We start from the raw sequence: 17,277 nt of genomic DNA on the forward strand, positions 1-17,277 counted from the left end.
AATACTAACCATTCCAAACAATTTGCCTTAAAATATGTTACAAATTTATATTTAAGTAAGCTGTTTAGTTCAAACAAGTATTTTTATTTTTTATTTTTTTTAATTTTTCCCTGCTTCCCTATGAATGTGTATAGTAAGAAAATTGGGGCTCATGGTTAACAGTGTTCAACCATAGGAGTTGAGAGTGAGAAGTTCAGCCATGCAAGTTAAAGTAGGGAGTATCACCAAGATTGTATTGTTTGTAAGCATGCGAATACACTCTACTGTCAAGAAAAGTGCTGCCCCAACAGCCAACTTCAACCAAATTGTTTAACAAAGAAACAATGAGATTACAGCAGCAAGTTGTAAACAAGTTGCAAGTCATTGCTACAACTGAGAATATACACCAGAATTATATTCCCATTACCCTGCTATAAAAAGTTATTACCACCTTTACAACGTACATGTCATGGGCATTAAGTGACATGGACATCCATTTTACTCAGTCCCATGGATTGCCATCAGAAGTCTTATATTAATGACGGAACAACATTTCCACATTGTATCTCATTCTTAGCTGATTTACACTCCAATCCTCCTGAAGTGCAGTCTGCCTCCAAAACTCCAAAAGAGCCAAGCGCTCAAGTACAAGTTCCCATAAACAACTATGAAATGGAGCAAAGAACACACATTGTGTGCTACCGAAAGTCCACCCATTCCAATTCATCCTTGCTACAGGATATACATTTTAAAAGGTCTGTCATATAATCACAGCACTGGTCTGTCCCAACTCACGTTTTGTTCTGGGTTTTCAGATCACTGCAATTACAAAAGTAAGGTCATTGAAAAAACAGCCCATATCTTTGTTAATATATATCAACATAATCCTTTAACTAACCTCATTATAATAATATCCCATGCTTCTTGTGGTGGGCTTCATCATCAGTGGTGACAGTGAAGAGTGTTTGGTATAAGATATTTATAGTAAAACTCGATTATAATTGTAATCGAATAATATTATTATAATTGAAGGAAAACAACAGAAGGTACAGATGGTTGAAAGCTGTGGGAGTAGGGCATTTCACAAAAGAATACATAGTGGAAATATGGGCTACAATGTGTACAACCTCCTGGCCCTAGTTAGGAGACCAACTTAAAGTGTTTTCTACTTGATAATTTATAGGTGCATACATTTTATATTATTTGAATTACTTTTTATATCATAAATGCACTCTTGAGCTTTATATGAGTAATCAAATGATGTATGCTTTATTAATGTTTGTTTTTTTTTTACAGTCATGTCACTAAATCTTTAAGTGTATTTATAGACAAAGCCCTTCTTTAAAATTTTTGGGAAGAGGTGAATTTTACAGGTTAATTTTCGCTTTGTCTTCCCAAATAGATTGTTCTTCACTTCCTGTATTGAAGTACCAACAGGAAGTGAGAGAAAATCTCAATCTTAGACAGCTGTCACCATAACATTTGTCTCCACTAAAGGATTTTCCTTGGCTGTGTATGACAACTCTAAAATTTGGGATTTCCAACTATTTTCTGTTTCAGGGACTACTAGGTTAATTGGAAATATAGAGGGGTAAACTTCCCAGTGAAGAAAAATAGGGAGCAATAAAAGCTTAGCAGAGGGTCTAACCCTTCCCCACCCTATTAACTAATAATAAAAAAAAAACTTTTGCCATTACCTACACTTTAACCTGAAAATTGCTTTGATCTTCTACCCCAGGAAAACTTATACTGTAAGTGCTAAATTCAAGTTGGGAAAGTCAAATGATGCTCTTTTAATAACATTTGTGGAGTGAATTGTTTGCTATAAGGAGGTTAGTGGTGGTGGTAATGTTTGTTCTTTGCCTTAATGTGCTTGGAAGAAGTGTACCTAATTGACGTAAATGAGCTCTGTACACAGAATGCATATTAGACTCAAGCACAAACCAACTGTAATGAGATACAACATGGGCTAGTGTTTTCTGTGCTATGCATGTTTTTTAACATTATGTCATAATCTAGGAGTATATGAGTGGACAGACCTCATAAATCTTAACAAATTTCTTTATGAATTTTATCATTTTTTGCCTAACTTTTCATCTTTTTATTTTTTTTTTTACTCGGCCATGACAGTTTTCCATGTCAAACTTTTATAAAGTGAAGAAAAAACAAACAAAACTTGAACTGTACACTAATGTGAAGAGCTGCAAGCAATTATTTGGCTGATCTTCATAATAGGTCAGCTGTTGCATACCTTAAGATAAAAAGAGTAATGAACAAATCCAGGGCCATTTTTAATATCTTTTTTGACCCTGACATGTTCTTGGGCCCTCCCAAATCCACTTATCAACTATTTGCGGGCAGTGTAGGCTCAAGGGGCAGCTACTTTGGGCCCCACAACAATGACTGGGCCTGGGGCAGCTGCCCCTTTTCCCCCTGCCCTAAAGACAGCCTTGAACAAATAAAGTACAAAAAAAGCATCTGGACAACACAATCCTTTTTGTGCTTACTGGTAATTCCAAACAGGATAGGCATAATATGCAGACACCAATAGCCAGTGAAAGACTTGTATCCCAGGACAGTGCAGTAAAATGCAAACAGCAGGTAAAGCAGAAGGAGAAGGGTAATGCAGATTGTATGAAACCTTGTAATACCTACCAATTTTTTCTACAGGAGTATTCAGTGGCAGAAATCCTTGTTTAACAAGTTGATCCATCATTTCCTCATCATCAGCTTGAATTTCAGAGACCATGTTACAGGGGATATAGCCAGATCTCCCACAACTTTCACCACGGTAAAAACCATCAGAGTCTTTATCACCATAAACCTGTAGATAAGTTGGTTGGGTCAAGAGAGGAAAATTACTTTCTATCAGGAGGATTACTTTCCAAACACTTTCCAAAGTCAATGTATTTTGTAAGATCCAGTATATTTATGGTGCTGATAGTGCTATATTTTTCTGAAGACAGAGTACAATAAAATGTTAACTGAATTCAGAATATAATCCATTATTGAATCAAGGTCACCAGGTTAGGTACATGCGATGAAATCTAGAATTCAGGTAATTATGCAGATGCAAGATTTTTAATCCTTTCACCATAAAAAAAAAAAATCACATAACTTTTTGTTTGATGTAATGTCCTGTTAATTTAGGATATGGGATCCTTCTATCTTAATCATACAGTACGGGATACAAGCAACTTATACACCACGGGCAAGCTTTTGAGAACACACCTCCCTGTGGTACCTCCCCTATAACCCTGCTGACTCCGTGAGACCTCGTTTTTTTGCCATTGTCTGAAGGAGGCAGACTTCTTTTTCACAGAGAAATCAGCTTCACTCATTTATTTTTCTTTGTTATTTTTTTTCTTCAAAAGCCTACACAGAAGCAGTGCAACTTCTGTAAAACTTTGGGAGCTGTACGCAGACCTAACGTTGTGGGGATGGCTGGTTGTGGGGATGTTTCTTTGGCACTGTGGGGAATTTACCTTGGGATTTGGTGCAACATGTTGAGTTAGCTGCAGGGTGCTATACAGGGGCCAATGCCATAGTCCATTGTTATGGCTCACTCCTATGAGTAGGGGGAAATTTGTAAAAGTTTACTTTTCTCTGGGTCACAGAAGTCCCAGACCTATAGGTTCAATATGTGATATCAAATAGGTACAAGACAGAGTTAAAAACTCTACCACCTCACTTTTTTTGTGTTTCAAATCAACCAAAAACTGTCCAAGGAGAGTTATATTTGCTGAATGCCTTGAAACACCCCAGGGAGTCATTGTACCAGTACCGCCACAGGACAGGTTCAAAGAATTCTGCTCAAACTGTTTCATGGTACCAAAGTCCAATGGAGTATTCATCCTATCTTGGACTTAAAATCCCTCAACATATTCCTTTAAATTTCAAAATTTCACATGGAATCCACAAGGTCAATAATTGCTTCTCTAAAACAAGGGTAATACGTGGCATCTGTGGACATCAAAGATGCCCGTCTGCGTGTTCCTGTTTTCCCACTTGATCAGCAATTTCTACGCTTCCGTTTGTTGCCCTGCCCTTCGGCCTATTCTCTGCAACTAGGGAGTTCACAAAGGTCTTACCATCCTTGCCTGCCCTTCTCAGAACTTAGGCAAAGTGACAGACTATCTAGATGATCTTGTCCTGAAGGATTCATCTTGATAGCAACTCTCAGCAAATGTCCAAAAGACAATGCAGCTGCCCCAGGCCTTTGGCTGGGTGCCCAATATCAACAAATTTGCTCTCCAGTCTACCCTGCACCTGGAATAAGTCCAAACTTGGATGTATCCCAAGCAAAAGTCTTTCTTCTGAAAAGAAAGTTCTTTCTCTAAGAACTCTAAGAGCTTGGCAACTGTAATCCAAGAAAAATCCCACAGTATACTTCACATTGAGAGTTTAGGGTCTAATAGCCGTCTCATTCGAGGCAGTACGTTTCACCCAATTCCACTTAAGAACTTTCCAACACAGCATTTTGTAAGCATGGAAAGGCAAGTTCTTGCCCTGGCCTTACCCATGCTCAAATTCTTTGCCCTGGTGGATCATCACTGCAGCTCCTACATTGGAAAAATCTTTCCTTCCTTACAATTGGAATGTTCTGAAAACAGACACAACTCTGCTGGGCTGGGCTGGGCTGGGCTGGGGTGGGGTGGAGTCCTAAAGCCCTTGACATTTAAGGGAACAGGGTAAACAAACTCCCCATCAACATATTGGACCTCAGAGTAGTCAGGTTGTCTCTCCAGCACTGAACTTCATTCTAAAGAGACACCCAATTTGGATACAGTCAGACAACAGTCAAATTTCCCATCAATGGGATACAAGGTTCCTGGCTGCCTTGAAGCAAGCAAACCAGATTCTCCCAGGGACAGAATTTCACTGCCCAGCAATTTCTGCATTCCACATCCCAGGAGTAGACAACTTGCAGGTTAGTTATCCCAGCCACCACCACTTGGACCAAGCGAATGCTCCAATTATCCCTTAGTCTCAGTTTTGATTAATGTATGTCTTCCACTGCAAATTTTCACAACATAGAGGGAAAAATGGTGATTCTAATTGCACCAAACTGACCAAGAAGGACATGGTACACAGATCTGCTACCTTAATGTAGTTGTAAAATTTTTTTTTTTTTTTTTTAGTAACAAACATCTTATACTTACCTGCTTTGTGCAATTATATTGCACAGAGCGGCCCAAACCTCTTCTTCTGGAGTCCCCCGCCAGTGCTCCTGGCTCCTCTTCTTGATGGGCCCCATAGGAAGCTGCTTTGCCCAGCCATTGACTCAATCCCAATCTGCATTTCCTGCATCCATAGATACAGACACCATGGCTCGGCATCACTGCCCGCTCATTCTTTACAGGATTTAACTGACAGGTAAGTACATTGTAAAAGGAGGGATGAGAGGGCGATACCAGTAATGGAACATTTTTTACCCTAAAGCAGGGAATGCATTAAGGTAAAAAATGTTAAGGCTTTAGATATCACTATACCTTCATACCACCCTGCTTCACAATCCCTAGCTTTAACAGCATGACTGTTGAAACCTAGTTTTTAACCCCTACCCACCCCAGCAGCCCTTTAAATAGTTTGGAACGTGCAGGGGACAGTAAGGATTGGTGACCAAGTGACCACTGTCACATGTATAGCATTTGGGTGTTAAAGCCCACCCTTCTGTCGCTGCACATACTTAAGTGTTGGGTGGTCGTAATAGGGTTAAAGGATAGAATGATGAGTCAATGGTTCCTACCTTTCTGAAAATGAGAAAGGCCACTTCTAGGAAGATCTTTTATCGTACCTAGAAATCTTAATTTGCCTGGTGTGAGGACACTCAATTCAGTTCTGTTCCATTTACTCTGTGCCTAACATTCTGGCCTTCCTTCCACATTCTTGACCAAAATCTAGCTCTTAGCACCCTAAAAGGGCAGGTATCAGTCTTTTTCAAAGATGAAAAGATGAAAGTGTACCGCGCTATGGATAAATAAAAACGTGCATTAACCTAAATGCTGCTGTTCAAATTTTCCCATGTAATCACATACATTGATTTTTTTCCCATGTAATCATATATATTATATATGTTTATATAGATGTGTTTTATTTGGGGGTTGTAATATTAATATTGTATAAGTAATTGTCCCACAATGATTGCCGTGGCGCTTTACAAAGCGGTATTGGCTTGATTTTTTAGGATTATATATGATCCATTGGTTTTAAACACATTCTGTATATTGTTTATCATGGAGGCTTGAGACTTCCTGTTGGGTGTATATGAGGCTTAGTGCACCCAACAGGAACAGGAAGTCGAATTAAATAATTAGCTGAGGAGGTATATATACCACCTCTATGGCCGCAAACTGGAAATACGTCTTTGATAATGCCCAAAGGGGAGGGCGAAACGCGTAGACGCAATTTCCGGCTTACGGACATTGATACGTCACTTCCGGTACGGTGGAACGCACGCCGGGACCAAGGAGACATCCCGAGCGCACACCGCAACCAGGAAACGACACCAGAACAGCTTCTTACCTATTATCGGCCTGTTTTTTCTGCACAATATGTGAGTGCTACTCTTTATGTACTTCAATAAAAGCTTTATCATGGAGTTACACTATTGTGAGCTTCTTCCCTCTATATATGCATACCGGGCCATTAAGAACTACAGACATCTGATCTCCAAGAATTCCAAACCAGGTTCCTTATTGGGACACAAGCCTTTTTGACCCTTTCAGCTATACAGCCTAGGGGTCATTTGAGTCCGTTAAGTTGAACATCCAAAGGGGGAGGATTGGCACACTCCACAGCACTGGATTGATGGCATGATTCTGCACTTCTCTTCTGGCACTTAAGCACTTTTGGATTTATGTGGACACTTGCTGACATCACTTTTTTATATATATTCATATCAGTTTTTTATATATATTTATATATCTATTGGACTATCACTATCTTTACTTATATATTTTTTATATTTTTTGGACTATCACCATTTATTCAATTATCCACATTTTATGATACCCTATCATTGGGTACTGTATATGCTTAGTTCATTTTTTGCACATGGTTTGCACGTTGCACTTTATGATTATTTATAATCATTTGGTGTGAATATTTATTAGTATTTATTGTGGTATTATAAACCTTTCTGCGCTGTACATTGGCACTTTATATTGAGAAATTTAGTCTTTTTCAAAGGCCTCTAGCTTCTCACACCCTTGTGAAAACCTATATTAAAAGTGATTCTCGTGCAAGGCCCCCCTTGCCTCCCCGGGACCTTAATTTTGTTTTCCCTCCCCTACAGAAACTATCCTTTCAACCCATCAGGTATATTACCAGCAAAGTAGCCTTTCTGGTAGTTATTAGAGCGTTTCCCCATACTTCACAATGACAAGGCTATATTACATCCAAGACAACCTTTTCTTCAAATGGCGGTTTCTGCGTTCCATCTCAATGAGGACATTGTCCTGCCATCCTTGTGCACTGCTCCCCTGCATTTAACCTCCCTGGTGGTATGATTGTTTTTTCCGTTTTTAGGTGCTGAAAGCGGTACCATGATTTTGCTAGAAATTCTTAAGGACGAGCAGCCCAAACCAACTATTTACATATGATTTTTTTTTACTGTGCGTTCTTCTTTATAACAACTCTGGTATGATAAAGTTTGAAACACAAAATCATAAATTATAATATAATAAATAACTATGAATAAGTTAAACTATATATATATATATATATATATATGTATACATATACAGTATATATATATATGTATGTGTGTGTATACATATATATACATATATATATATATATATATATATATACAGTAAAGGGCACGGGGGGGGCTAACTAATGTCAATTCATTTTATTTTGTAATCTAATCCAATAGGATTACAATATATCAGTGTGTTTGTGTGTTTTACTTTTCAAATTTGCCGCCGGTTCCACCCCTCTGCGAGCGTCACGTCGCAGGAAACGGAAGTCGGGGCTCACAGCATCGGACGGAAGATCCCGCCGCCGTATGCTGCAGTGACACATCGCGGGATCCCGGGGACAAGGTAAGTAACCTCTACCAGGATCCAGCGATGCTCCCTGGCGGTACCCCTAGTGTGGCTAGGGGTTACCGCTAATGGCACTGAAATTCCACCCCGAGCCACACTCGGGAATACCGCTAAGGAGGTGAAAGGAGTTCTCTATACATTACGTGAATGTAGTCAAAGCCATTAGAGTGTACATAAAAACTTTTGCTTCCATTAGACAAATGTGTTCCTTGTTTGTTTTTACCTCAGGACCCCGAAAGGGCACCCAGCTTCAAAATCCCCCATTGCATGCTGGATCAGGAACTTGATTGCAAGAACTTATGCTCTTAAACAAAAACCTCCTCCTGCACTGTTAAACTCCCACTCCACCAGATTTGTAGGAGTATCCTGAGCTTTTAGACATTAAGCCTCTGTTGCTCAACACTGTTAGGCCACCACCCAGTCTTTAGTTTTTACTTTCTCAAAGCTTTACCAGGTACCCAATCTGCTGTGGTTGCAGCTTTTGGCTGCAAAGTTCTTGCAGTCGCATTCTGAACTTGGATCCTTGAACCAGAGGCGTCACGAGCGGGGTGCGGGGGGGGGGGCGGGCCGCACCAGGGTGTCCGCCAGGTGGAGGGTGACACCGCTCTGCCTCTCTTGTCTCTTCCTTATCTAACTGTGCGGGCCGCCGGGCCGGCATCGCATCGCCGCCGCGCCGCCGCCGCATAGTACTGTGTCAGTGAGTGTCACTCAGTCTGCTGCCAGCCAGTGCTTCTTTGCTCCGCCTCTCTCAGGCCGGGCCGCGCACCCTGAGCCTCCCCTCCCTCACTCCCTGCCCTCACGTTCAGGCAGAGCGGGCGGGGGCGGAGCCAGTCGCGGTGACGCCAACGCTAGGGAGATGAGACAGGTGAGTAGTAATGTGCGGGCGGCCAGGCCGGGTGATGTTGAACTTAGTGCAAAATAAGTACAGATAATCGCTGTACCTGGTGTGAGCGATCTACTGCGAGGACACTGTCTGGGTGACCTGTGTGGCCTTAAAGATGACAAATACTTTGCTTTCCTACAAATAACCTAAATGGGTCTCCCTAGGAAGAAATCCATTGGACAATTTAGGCTTCTGAAACTCAGTTCAGGCACCATCTCGTAGATGTTCTTTTTTAATTAGAAATAGCCTGTGTTATAAACTATCGCTTATACTGGAGCTGAGCCTGCATTGGAGTGATTTACTAAAGGAGAATGTACATTTTACCCTGAAAAGCTTGAGTTTATAGTGAATAGCCAACCATCCATGTGCAGAGAAATAAAATATAGAAAATTCTTCTGCACCTGATTCCTTGAATTCAGAGCAGCTTTGCAAAACAAAGCGAAAAAGTACATATTTTATATGGATAAAACTGGAGTTATTTTATTTAGCCAAAAATATTGACCCTCCGAATCCCAATAAATATAAACCAGGACCAATAAATATTGCAGGGACAGGAAGTAACTCCTGTCTACCTCTGTAGCTCCCGTTATTATATATATATATAGTATACTTTGTACAATATGGTCAATTAAACTTTTGCCTAAATGAATAACGTTTCCCTAGATCCGGTTATATGTATGTATATATATATATATAAATAAAAAAAAATATATATATATAATATATATATATATACATTTTTAACTATATATATATATATATATATATAGTCTGTGCAGTAACAAACAGAGCGATCTACACTTTCTAAAGTCATGTATGTACAATATTAATTCGATCTGAATTCTTACTGGTTATTAACATTTTCATTTTTTTGGACGTCCTTTGTTTTTTTTACATTTAAATGTTTTTTTTTTTTTTTTTTTTGTTTTGGATAGAGTGGAAATGGATTAGAATCCACTCTAACATATATGTACATGCAAAAAAAAGATAGGTTTGAGCCATATATATCTTATATGCTGTAGTACATTTAGCTAGTTATTTCTTGCTAGATTTTCTTACTAGATTATACATCTACAGCGATTTATTTTTTTATTGTGGGAATCCCCCCCATACAAGTTCCATGATTTGTGTCTGTGTGTATATTGACATGTATGGGATTATATGTGAGCAGAAGAGACTCTTTTTTTCTTAGAGTGTGTGGTGTGCTGGCAGGGAAAGGGTTATTAGCGATCAGCTCCCCTCACTGACACCAGGGTAATCTCAGCTTCAATTGCCATGATCCTACATGAATACAGACAGCAGGTAGTAAAGACAAAGGTCAATGCATTGAACGGATACAGATAGTCCATTCACCTCAGAGTGTGTGACTTTGACCTTTTAATGATCTATTTGTCCCAGCCGATTACTGCTGGAAGAGGCTATGGTGGGAACAAGGCTGGGGGGGACAGAGATGCACCCCACATGCTGTCACTGAGCTCACACACAAATCACTATTAAAGCTCATTTTCTACACCAGTGATTTTTCTTTCCCTGAATCTTGATTGGTGCATGAATGCAGCACAGTAAAATTAGACTTTTAGTAAATCAGCCCCAGTAATGCATGCTGGATTGTAGGAAGACACCGCTTAAATGGGAATGGTAATAATATCACCTTCTAGCCAAATAAAGCGAAAGCTATTTTTATAAAGCAGTACTAATTCCTATTTCTGATCCTATGAAGGATAAAAGTGCTATATTGGCAGTGATGTATGATCAGCATGGTCCTGCCAGGAGGGCACAAGGGCCATCCAGATCCTGCCTGTACACTAGCCATGGCTGCTGACAATTCTACACCGATCTGCTGTGTCACAGTGCCATTTTTATTAATGACAATACAAAATCCTTGCATATTTTTAGCTCTACTTGAATTAAGTTGCTAGGCAACTGGTGGATGGTAATTCATCCGCGAAATTTAAATCTTTGTGTATGCAAAACACATTATTAAAAGGGGTTGGGGTGACACCATGAGTTACCGCACCGGGTGACACCAACCCTAGTGACGCCACTGCCTTGAACCATGTTTTTTTTGTTGGGCTGGTCGGTACAGCCCTGTTTACCTAATTGTTGTCCACCCTTCATATTAATTTCTTGGGTAACGTTCCAAGGCATACGATTAAGTTGCCTATGTCCTGTACTATCTGTTTAAGATATAAGCAATTTTGACCTACCTGTAAATTCCATATATTGGAGTACAGTAAAGGACACAGGCTACCATCTCTAATGATTCTTGTTTAATCTGAATTGCATTCTACAAAACTGAGGACTCATGGATTTGGGTAGAGGTCTAGGGGTGCTGCCCCAGGGGGGCATGCCCTTATTAGCTTGATGGTGTCCAATCACCTGACGGTACGAGCCTATAACTTATAGTGTATGAATTAATTAGCCTGTGTCCTGTACTGTACTCCAAGATAAGGAATACACAGGAAAGTAAAAATTTCTCTAGAAAGAAGAAATAAGTAGTGATCTACATAGTATTTTGCTGTAATTGAAATAGCCAGTTTCAATAATATAGTCTTTTGATATTACCTTTATATGTTTGTTTTCAAGTTTTAAACATAGATTATTTAAGGAATTTGAAAGCAGTGCATGCTAGTCAAGTTAGATTCATAAACTTTTAGATATTGTACAAGTATTCTTTTAAAAGACTCTCCATGACTTAGCCCTAACCATTAGAGGATGACTGACCTATTCACCCAACAGTGAGAACTTACAGTCTTCTTACTCATAGTGGTTTCCATGTTCACTTTATATCCAGATCCTGAAATTTCAAACTAAAAATAGGCATACAGTGTAAGAAGTCACCTTAATTATTTGGCCCTCCTTAAAGGGAAGTTCTTCTTCTGCAGCATCTGGATTCGGGGACATGGTTCTTGGGTCATAGTCAAAAAGTGCCACAAATATTCTTGCAGGATAATCATCCATCCCTCCATCTGTTTCTGATTCCTCATACATTTCAGATGAAATCTGCTCACGGCTGCCATAACTATCTGAAGGAATAGTCAAAATATACACAGCAGTCTTTGCATGCTCCACTGTATTGACCAACCTTTTAGACACTGAGGCAGAGTGCAAAAAGTACACAAAACAGCGCACAACACAAGACATTTGTGAAGATTACAAAGCCAATTTTCCCTGAAAGCAAGTATTTTACCACATCATTGCGGTATGGTCAGCATCAGCTAACTACATGTGGAATTTCTTTTGCACAGTAAGCCTGGTTAATTATGCATTTAAATAGAAAGCAGTATGTAAGGAGCACACAAAACCATTGTAGCAACAGCTGAATATCAGGCATCTTCACATACAAATTTTTGTTAGATATGAGAGGCCAATGGAAGAAAGTGCATGCAATGCAGGATACTACACAACACATACAGCATGGCTGATGGCAATGATGGACATGAAGTTGGTGCAATCCTACCTTTCCCCTAAGCTGGGACACTCTAGATATGTGGGAATGGAGGGAGAAGTGCACTGTAAGCCCTGCACACATGCTGCACTGCATGCAAACACGGTGGCTCATTGCACAGCACATTAAAGGCCAAAAAAACTCAGTAGATCTGCAAGCCTTCAATGCATTAGAATGATCTCAGAGTTTGAGGCCTTTATTTTCTATTTCCATCAGCTTAGACTGATCTAAAAACTTGATTAAAAAATTATTATACAGAGCGCCCTCAGAAAATAAGTGTGGATCCCAAAAAAGTATCTGACACCCAATTCTGCATAGACATAAAAGCCGAAGAATTTAAGACCATTTCTTGGTTGAAAAGGAGGAAGAAGGTTTTATTTTGCATACCGTATCTATCGTCAGAGGCCCTGGTACGGTGCGGAGACCACTTCCTGTGTCCTCCAATGCTGCGATAATAAGCTTCTTCTTTTACAGGTGAAATATTTCCCTCACTACCTGACCGAGAACGGCCACCTTCACTGTTACTGTCCATTGTAATTTCTATGGAAAAAAAGGGAAGGAGCTATTAAACATGCTCTGTGCATTCGGAACAGAGGACCATGGAGACTGGTGCCCCTAATTTACAGGGCACCTCTTCTTTAACACATAATTCATGTTCCGTAGAGCCACTGACTACTTTTGAACAGATAATAGCTAAATCTTGTCACAGCTGCATACCAAAAATATCTAAATGCGTCCCCTTTTATGTTTTTTTTTTAGATTCTTTGATGGAGCATTCTTAAATTGATATATACAATAATCCAGAGCAAGGTATGCTTCAAAATTCTCATTTTTTACCAGTGTCTTTAGCACTAAAAAGTTTATTGGATGTCTTTACTGGTGGTAACTATTTTGACAAGGAATGTTAACACTGAACATATTACACTGAAACAGAGGTATATCAAACTACTGAATGTTCCCTTGTCAGTGTTAAAGAGACCTTATCACTGACAAGTGACAGTCCACGATGCAGCACAAACATTGCTTTCAACTGTGTTTGCACTGGAATAACATACGAATATGGAACGTTACAACAAGGCTTTAACAAACTTCAGAAATGATCCAAGTGAATGAGTGGAATATTTACTGCTAGTGAATTACATTTTTTTGTGAAAATTTAACCACCAATGCTGTACATCTTTTTAAACTAGCAAATGCTATTGTTTAGCATTGTATGTTTTCAAATTATTATGTCTTCAGTTATTGTATTAATGGAAACCAACAATGGATGAAAAAGATCCTTATGATTACTGGCTACAAAAACTATTGTATGGCAAGTATCTGTTCATATTTTAAGAAAAATTGTTTGCAGCTTTTATTCTGGCTTACCACTTTTTGTGACAGTTGTGTTAAAACAGAGTGAGTATTAGTCACACTAACCTTACTAACTAAGAGTAATATAAGCTAAATAGATCTATGTATGCAAAATTTAAAAGACGCTATGGCTTTCCCATTCAGGACAAAGTGGCAGTGTTTGTATAAAATCCCCCAACCCTTGATACTCATTTGTCCAGTGCTCCTTCACTACTTCACCACTTCTGCTTCATCAGCTGGTGAAAATATCTGGTGCTCCCTGGTACGAAGGAGCATTTGACAGTGCTCAGGTCTACCTTTAATTGTTAAGCCTAAGCACTGTAATATCTGCCATATGACATTTGTCCACACTGGGGATTTTTTGAGACAGCTGTGTCAGAGGAAGAAATATCAAGGGACAGCTGGCAAGGTGAGTCAAGGTGGGTCAAGGAGGAGGGACTTAGGCACAAACACTGTCACTCCACCATAAATCGACAAGATGACAGTGGCTTCAAACCATCTGATTTAGCCTGGTAGCTATGAGACAACACTTATGGTCTGACAAAACTCATATTCTAGGCCACTTTGACAAATAAGGTTGGCCATTTACAAGATAAATGTAAATATAGTTGAAGATATTAAAAACTGTGGAGAAAATATTTATTTGATCCCCTGCAGATATTGTAAGATTGACCACTTACAAAGAAAGAAATGGTCTATAATTTTTATCATAGGTGAATTTTTAATGATAGAGATTGTATATCAACCAATAATACAGAAAAAAACACATTAAACAAATGCTATACATTAGGCTGCAGTTCAGTGAGTAAAATACGTATTTGATCCCTAAGCAAAACATGTCTTAGTGCTTGGTGGAGAAACCCTTGTTGGCAAGCACAGAGGTAAGATGTTTCTTGTAGTTGGTGACCAGGTTTGCACACATCTCAGGAGGGATTTTTTTTGTCCACTCTTCTTTACAGATATTCTCTAAATCCTTAAAGGCTGTCTTTTGGCAACTCTAAGTTTCAGGTCCCTCCATACATTTTCTATAGGATTAAGGTCTGGAGACTGACTAGGCCACTCCATGACCTCAATGTGCTACTTCTTGAGCCACTCCTTTGTTGCCTTGGCGGCATGTTTAGGGTCATTGTCATGCTTGAAGACCCATCCACGACCCATGTTCAGTGTTCTGGCTGAGGGAAGAAGGTTCTCATGCAAGATTTTACAATACATGGTCCCAACCATTGGCTCCTCAATGCGGCAATTTGGCCTGTACCTTTAGCAGAGAAACAGCCCAAAAGCATCATGTTTCCACCTCCATGCTTGACTGCAGGGATGGTTTTCTTAGGGTCATAGTCCACATTTTTCTTCCTCCAAACATGGTGAGTCAAATTAATGCCAAAGAGCTCAATTTTGGCCTCATCTGACCACAGAACTTTCTCCAAATCCTTCTCTGAATAATGTAAACGTTCATTGACATGACTGTACATGTGCCTTCTTGAGGAGGGGGACTCGCCGTGTTTGGAGGAAGAAATGCGGACTCTGACCCTAAGAACACCATCCCTACAGTCAAGCACAGAGGTGGAAACATTATGCTTTGGGGCAGTTTCTCTGCTAAAGGTACAGACCGACGTTGCCGCATTGAGGGGCCATATATTGTAAAATCTTGAATGAGAACCTTCTTCCCTCAGCCAGAACACTGAAGATGGGTCATGGATGGGTCTTTCAGCACGACAAGGACTTAAAACATACCATCAAGGCAACAAAGGAGTGGTTTAAGAAGAAGCACATTAAGGTCATAAAGTGGCCTAGCCAGTGTCCAGACCTTAATCCTATAGAAAATGTATGGGGGGAGCTGAAACTACAAGTTGCCAAGTGACAGCCGAGAAACCTTAAGGATTTAGAGAAGATCTGTAAAGAAGAGTGGACCATAATCCCTCTTGAGGTGTATGAAAACCTGGTCACTAACTACAAGAAATGTCTTACCTCTGTGCTTGCCAACAATTGTTTCTCCGCCAAATACTAAGTCATGTTTTGCTTGGGGATCAAATGCTTATTTTACCCACTGAGCTGCAACTGCACATAATATATTTGTACCATGTGTTTTTTCTGGATTTTTGGTTGATATTCTGTCTCTATGATATAAAATACACATGGTAACAATTATAGACCCTCCATTTCTTTGTAATTGGGAAAACAAGCAAAATAATTTAGAAAACTGCAGACTATTAGAATTATAGGGTATTATCGTAATTAAACCTGTCACTGGTATAAAGTACATAGCCATTATGCTAAACCAATATGTAAATGATGCAACTCTCAGTCAATAGGATTGCCACATACCTAGCATTCCTAATGATCAAATTTTAAGGGCAATACTATGACATCTCAGTGAACTGTTCATCTGAGTTGTGCATACTTGGCTGTTTCCCCAAGTAATGGACATTTTAGTATCTCAATGATCCTTTTTAGCCTTTTTAAGAAATGTGACACTACTAAAACAGATAAGTAATCAGCAGTGACAAGCCATATTATATAAATAAGTTGTCTCATAAATGTTTTGAAGCCTAGAAATAGAAATATATTTTTAATTTCTGCAAATCTATATTTAGGAATAAATTACTATTCCAAATTAGAGTAGGAGGAAAAAGAAAAAGTTGTATGAACTTGAAATGTAAATGGAAACAAATGGAGAGTGTAGATGAATATGGCCACAACATTTAACTGACACATTGTGTAACTGTGCTGTGTAAATAAAAGAAAAAAAGGTGCTGTCCTAGTAAAATATAATTTCTTCCAAGAGATTGAATATTCAAACTGTGTATATTTACTTTCAGACTGTACGGCTAGGTTCACATTTATTCGGGTGCAGGAATGCGTAAATTGCACACATTCCCACACCCTCAGGCATCTGCACACCACAGGCATAGTTAATATCTTCAACTATGTTTACATTCATTTTACCCAAAAAAAGTGCTGCCTTTTAGTAGACGTGGGGGGTGCCATTCATTTTTAATGGCCTCCCTCATGTACCTGAAAGTGCAGCATGTTTTGGGTCTGGGAAATTGTGTGGCTTTGGTACCTTGTTCCCACGTTTTTCCCAGGTACAGCAGCACTTTAAAATGAATGGGCTGCTGTGCTTTCACAAACCCAAGCCGGATCAACAGCATATGTGTGAACCTAGCCGTATTTATTGTAATATCAAAGAGGTTGAGCATTGTCAATAATAACAAATACCAAACCAATAAAAACATCACTTCACCAGCCTTAATATTGTAATGGATGGTAAACAAATCACTGTTTCCTAATTGAGATAAATTATATTTTAGATCTGTGCAGACTCACTAAGTATCCTTTTTGTCCAACAGGAAATTTTATAGTAAAACTATAACCACAGCTGATTCTAAGGAGTACTCTACTATTAGCTCCACAGCAGATAGATGACACATTCTGTGATGTGTTAAATTTGGTTAGTGCTTGTAAGCAATACATAGCTAGCATGCATTCAATTCTCTGTTTATGCTTTTAAAGACAATGTGAAAATTAGCATTGCAATGTACATATCATATATGCCTTAGTTTCAG

The 17,277-nt window shown here is 39.2% G+C and overlaps 1 protein-coding gene across 16 annotated transcripts in view; it reads right to left on the reverse strand.

Moving 5' to 3' along the window:
* The window catches only part of RIMBP2 (RIMS binding protein 2), an 855,912-nt gene that overhangs the window by 52,518 nt on the left and 786,117 nt on the right, over positions 1-17,277 (reverse strand). For 13 of the 16 annotated variants that reach the window (XM_082266906.1, XM_082266905.1, XM_082266904.1 and 10 more), the window contains 3 exons: positions 12,749-12,901; positions 11,755-11,939; positions 2,635-2,803 (listed from right to left, as the gene is read on the reverse strand). In XM_082266906.1, coding sequence (XP_082123032.1) covers positions 2,635-2,803; positions 11,755-11,939; positions 12,749-12,901 — 507 coding nt within the window. The remainder of the gene's footprint in view (positions 1-2,634; positions 2,804-11,754; positions 11,940-12,748; positions 12,902-17,277) is intronic. The other 3 variants (XM_082266910.1, XM_082266901.1, XM_082266899.1) reach the window with 1 other exon arrangement.

The sequence above is a fragment of the Pelophylax lessonae genome (assembly GCF_965119305.1).
Source record: "Pelophylax lessonae genome assembly, chromosome: 1".
Lineage (NCBI taxonomy): Eukaryota > Metazoa > Chordata > Amphibia > Anura > Ranidae > Pelophylax > Pelophylax lessonae.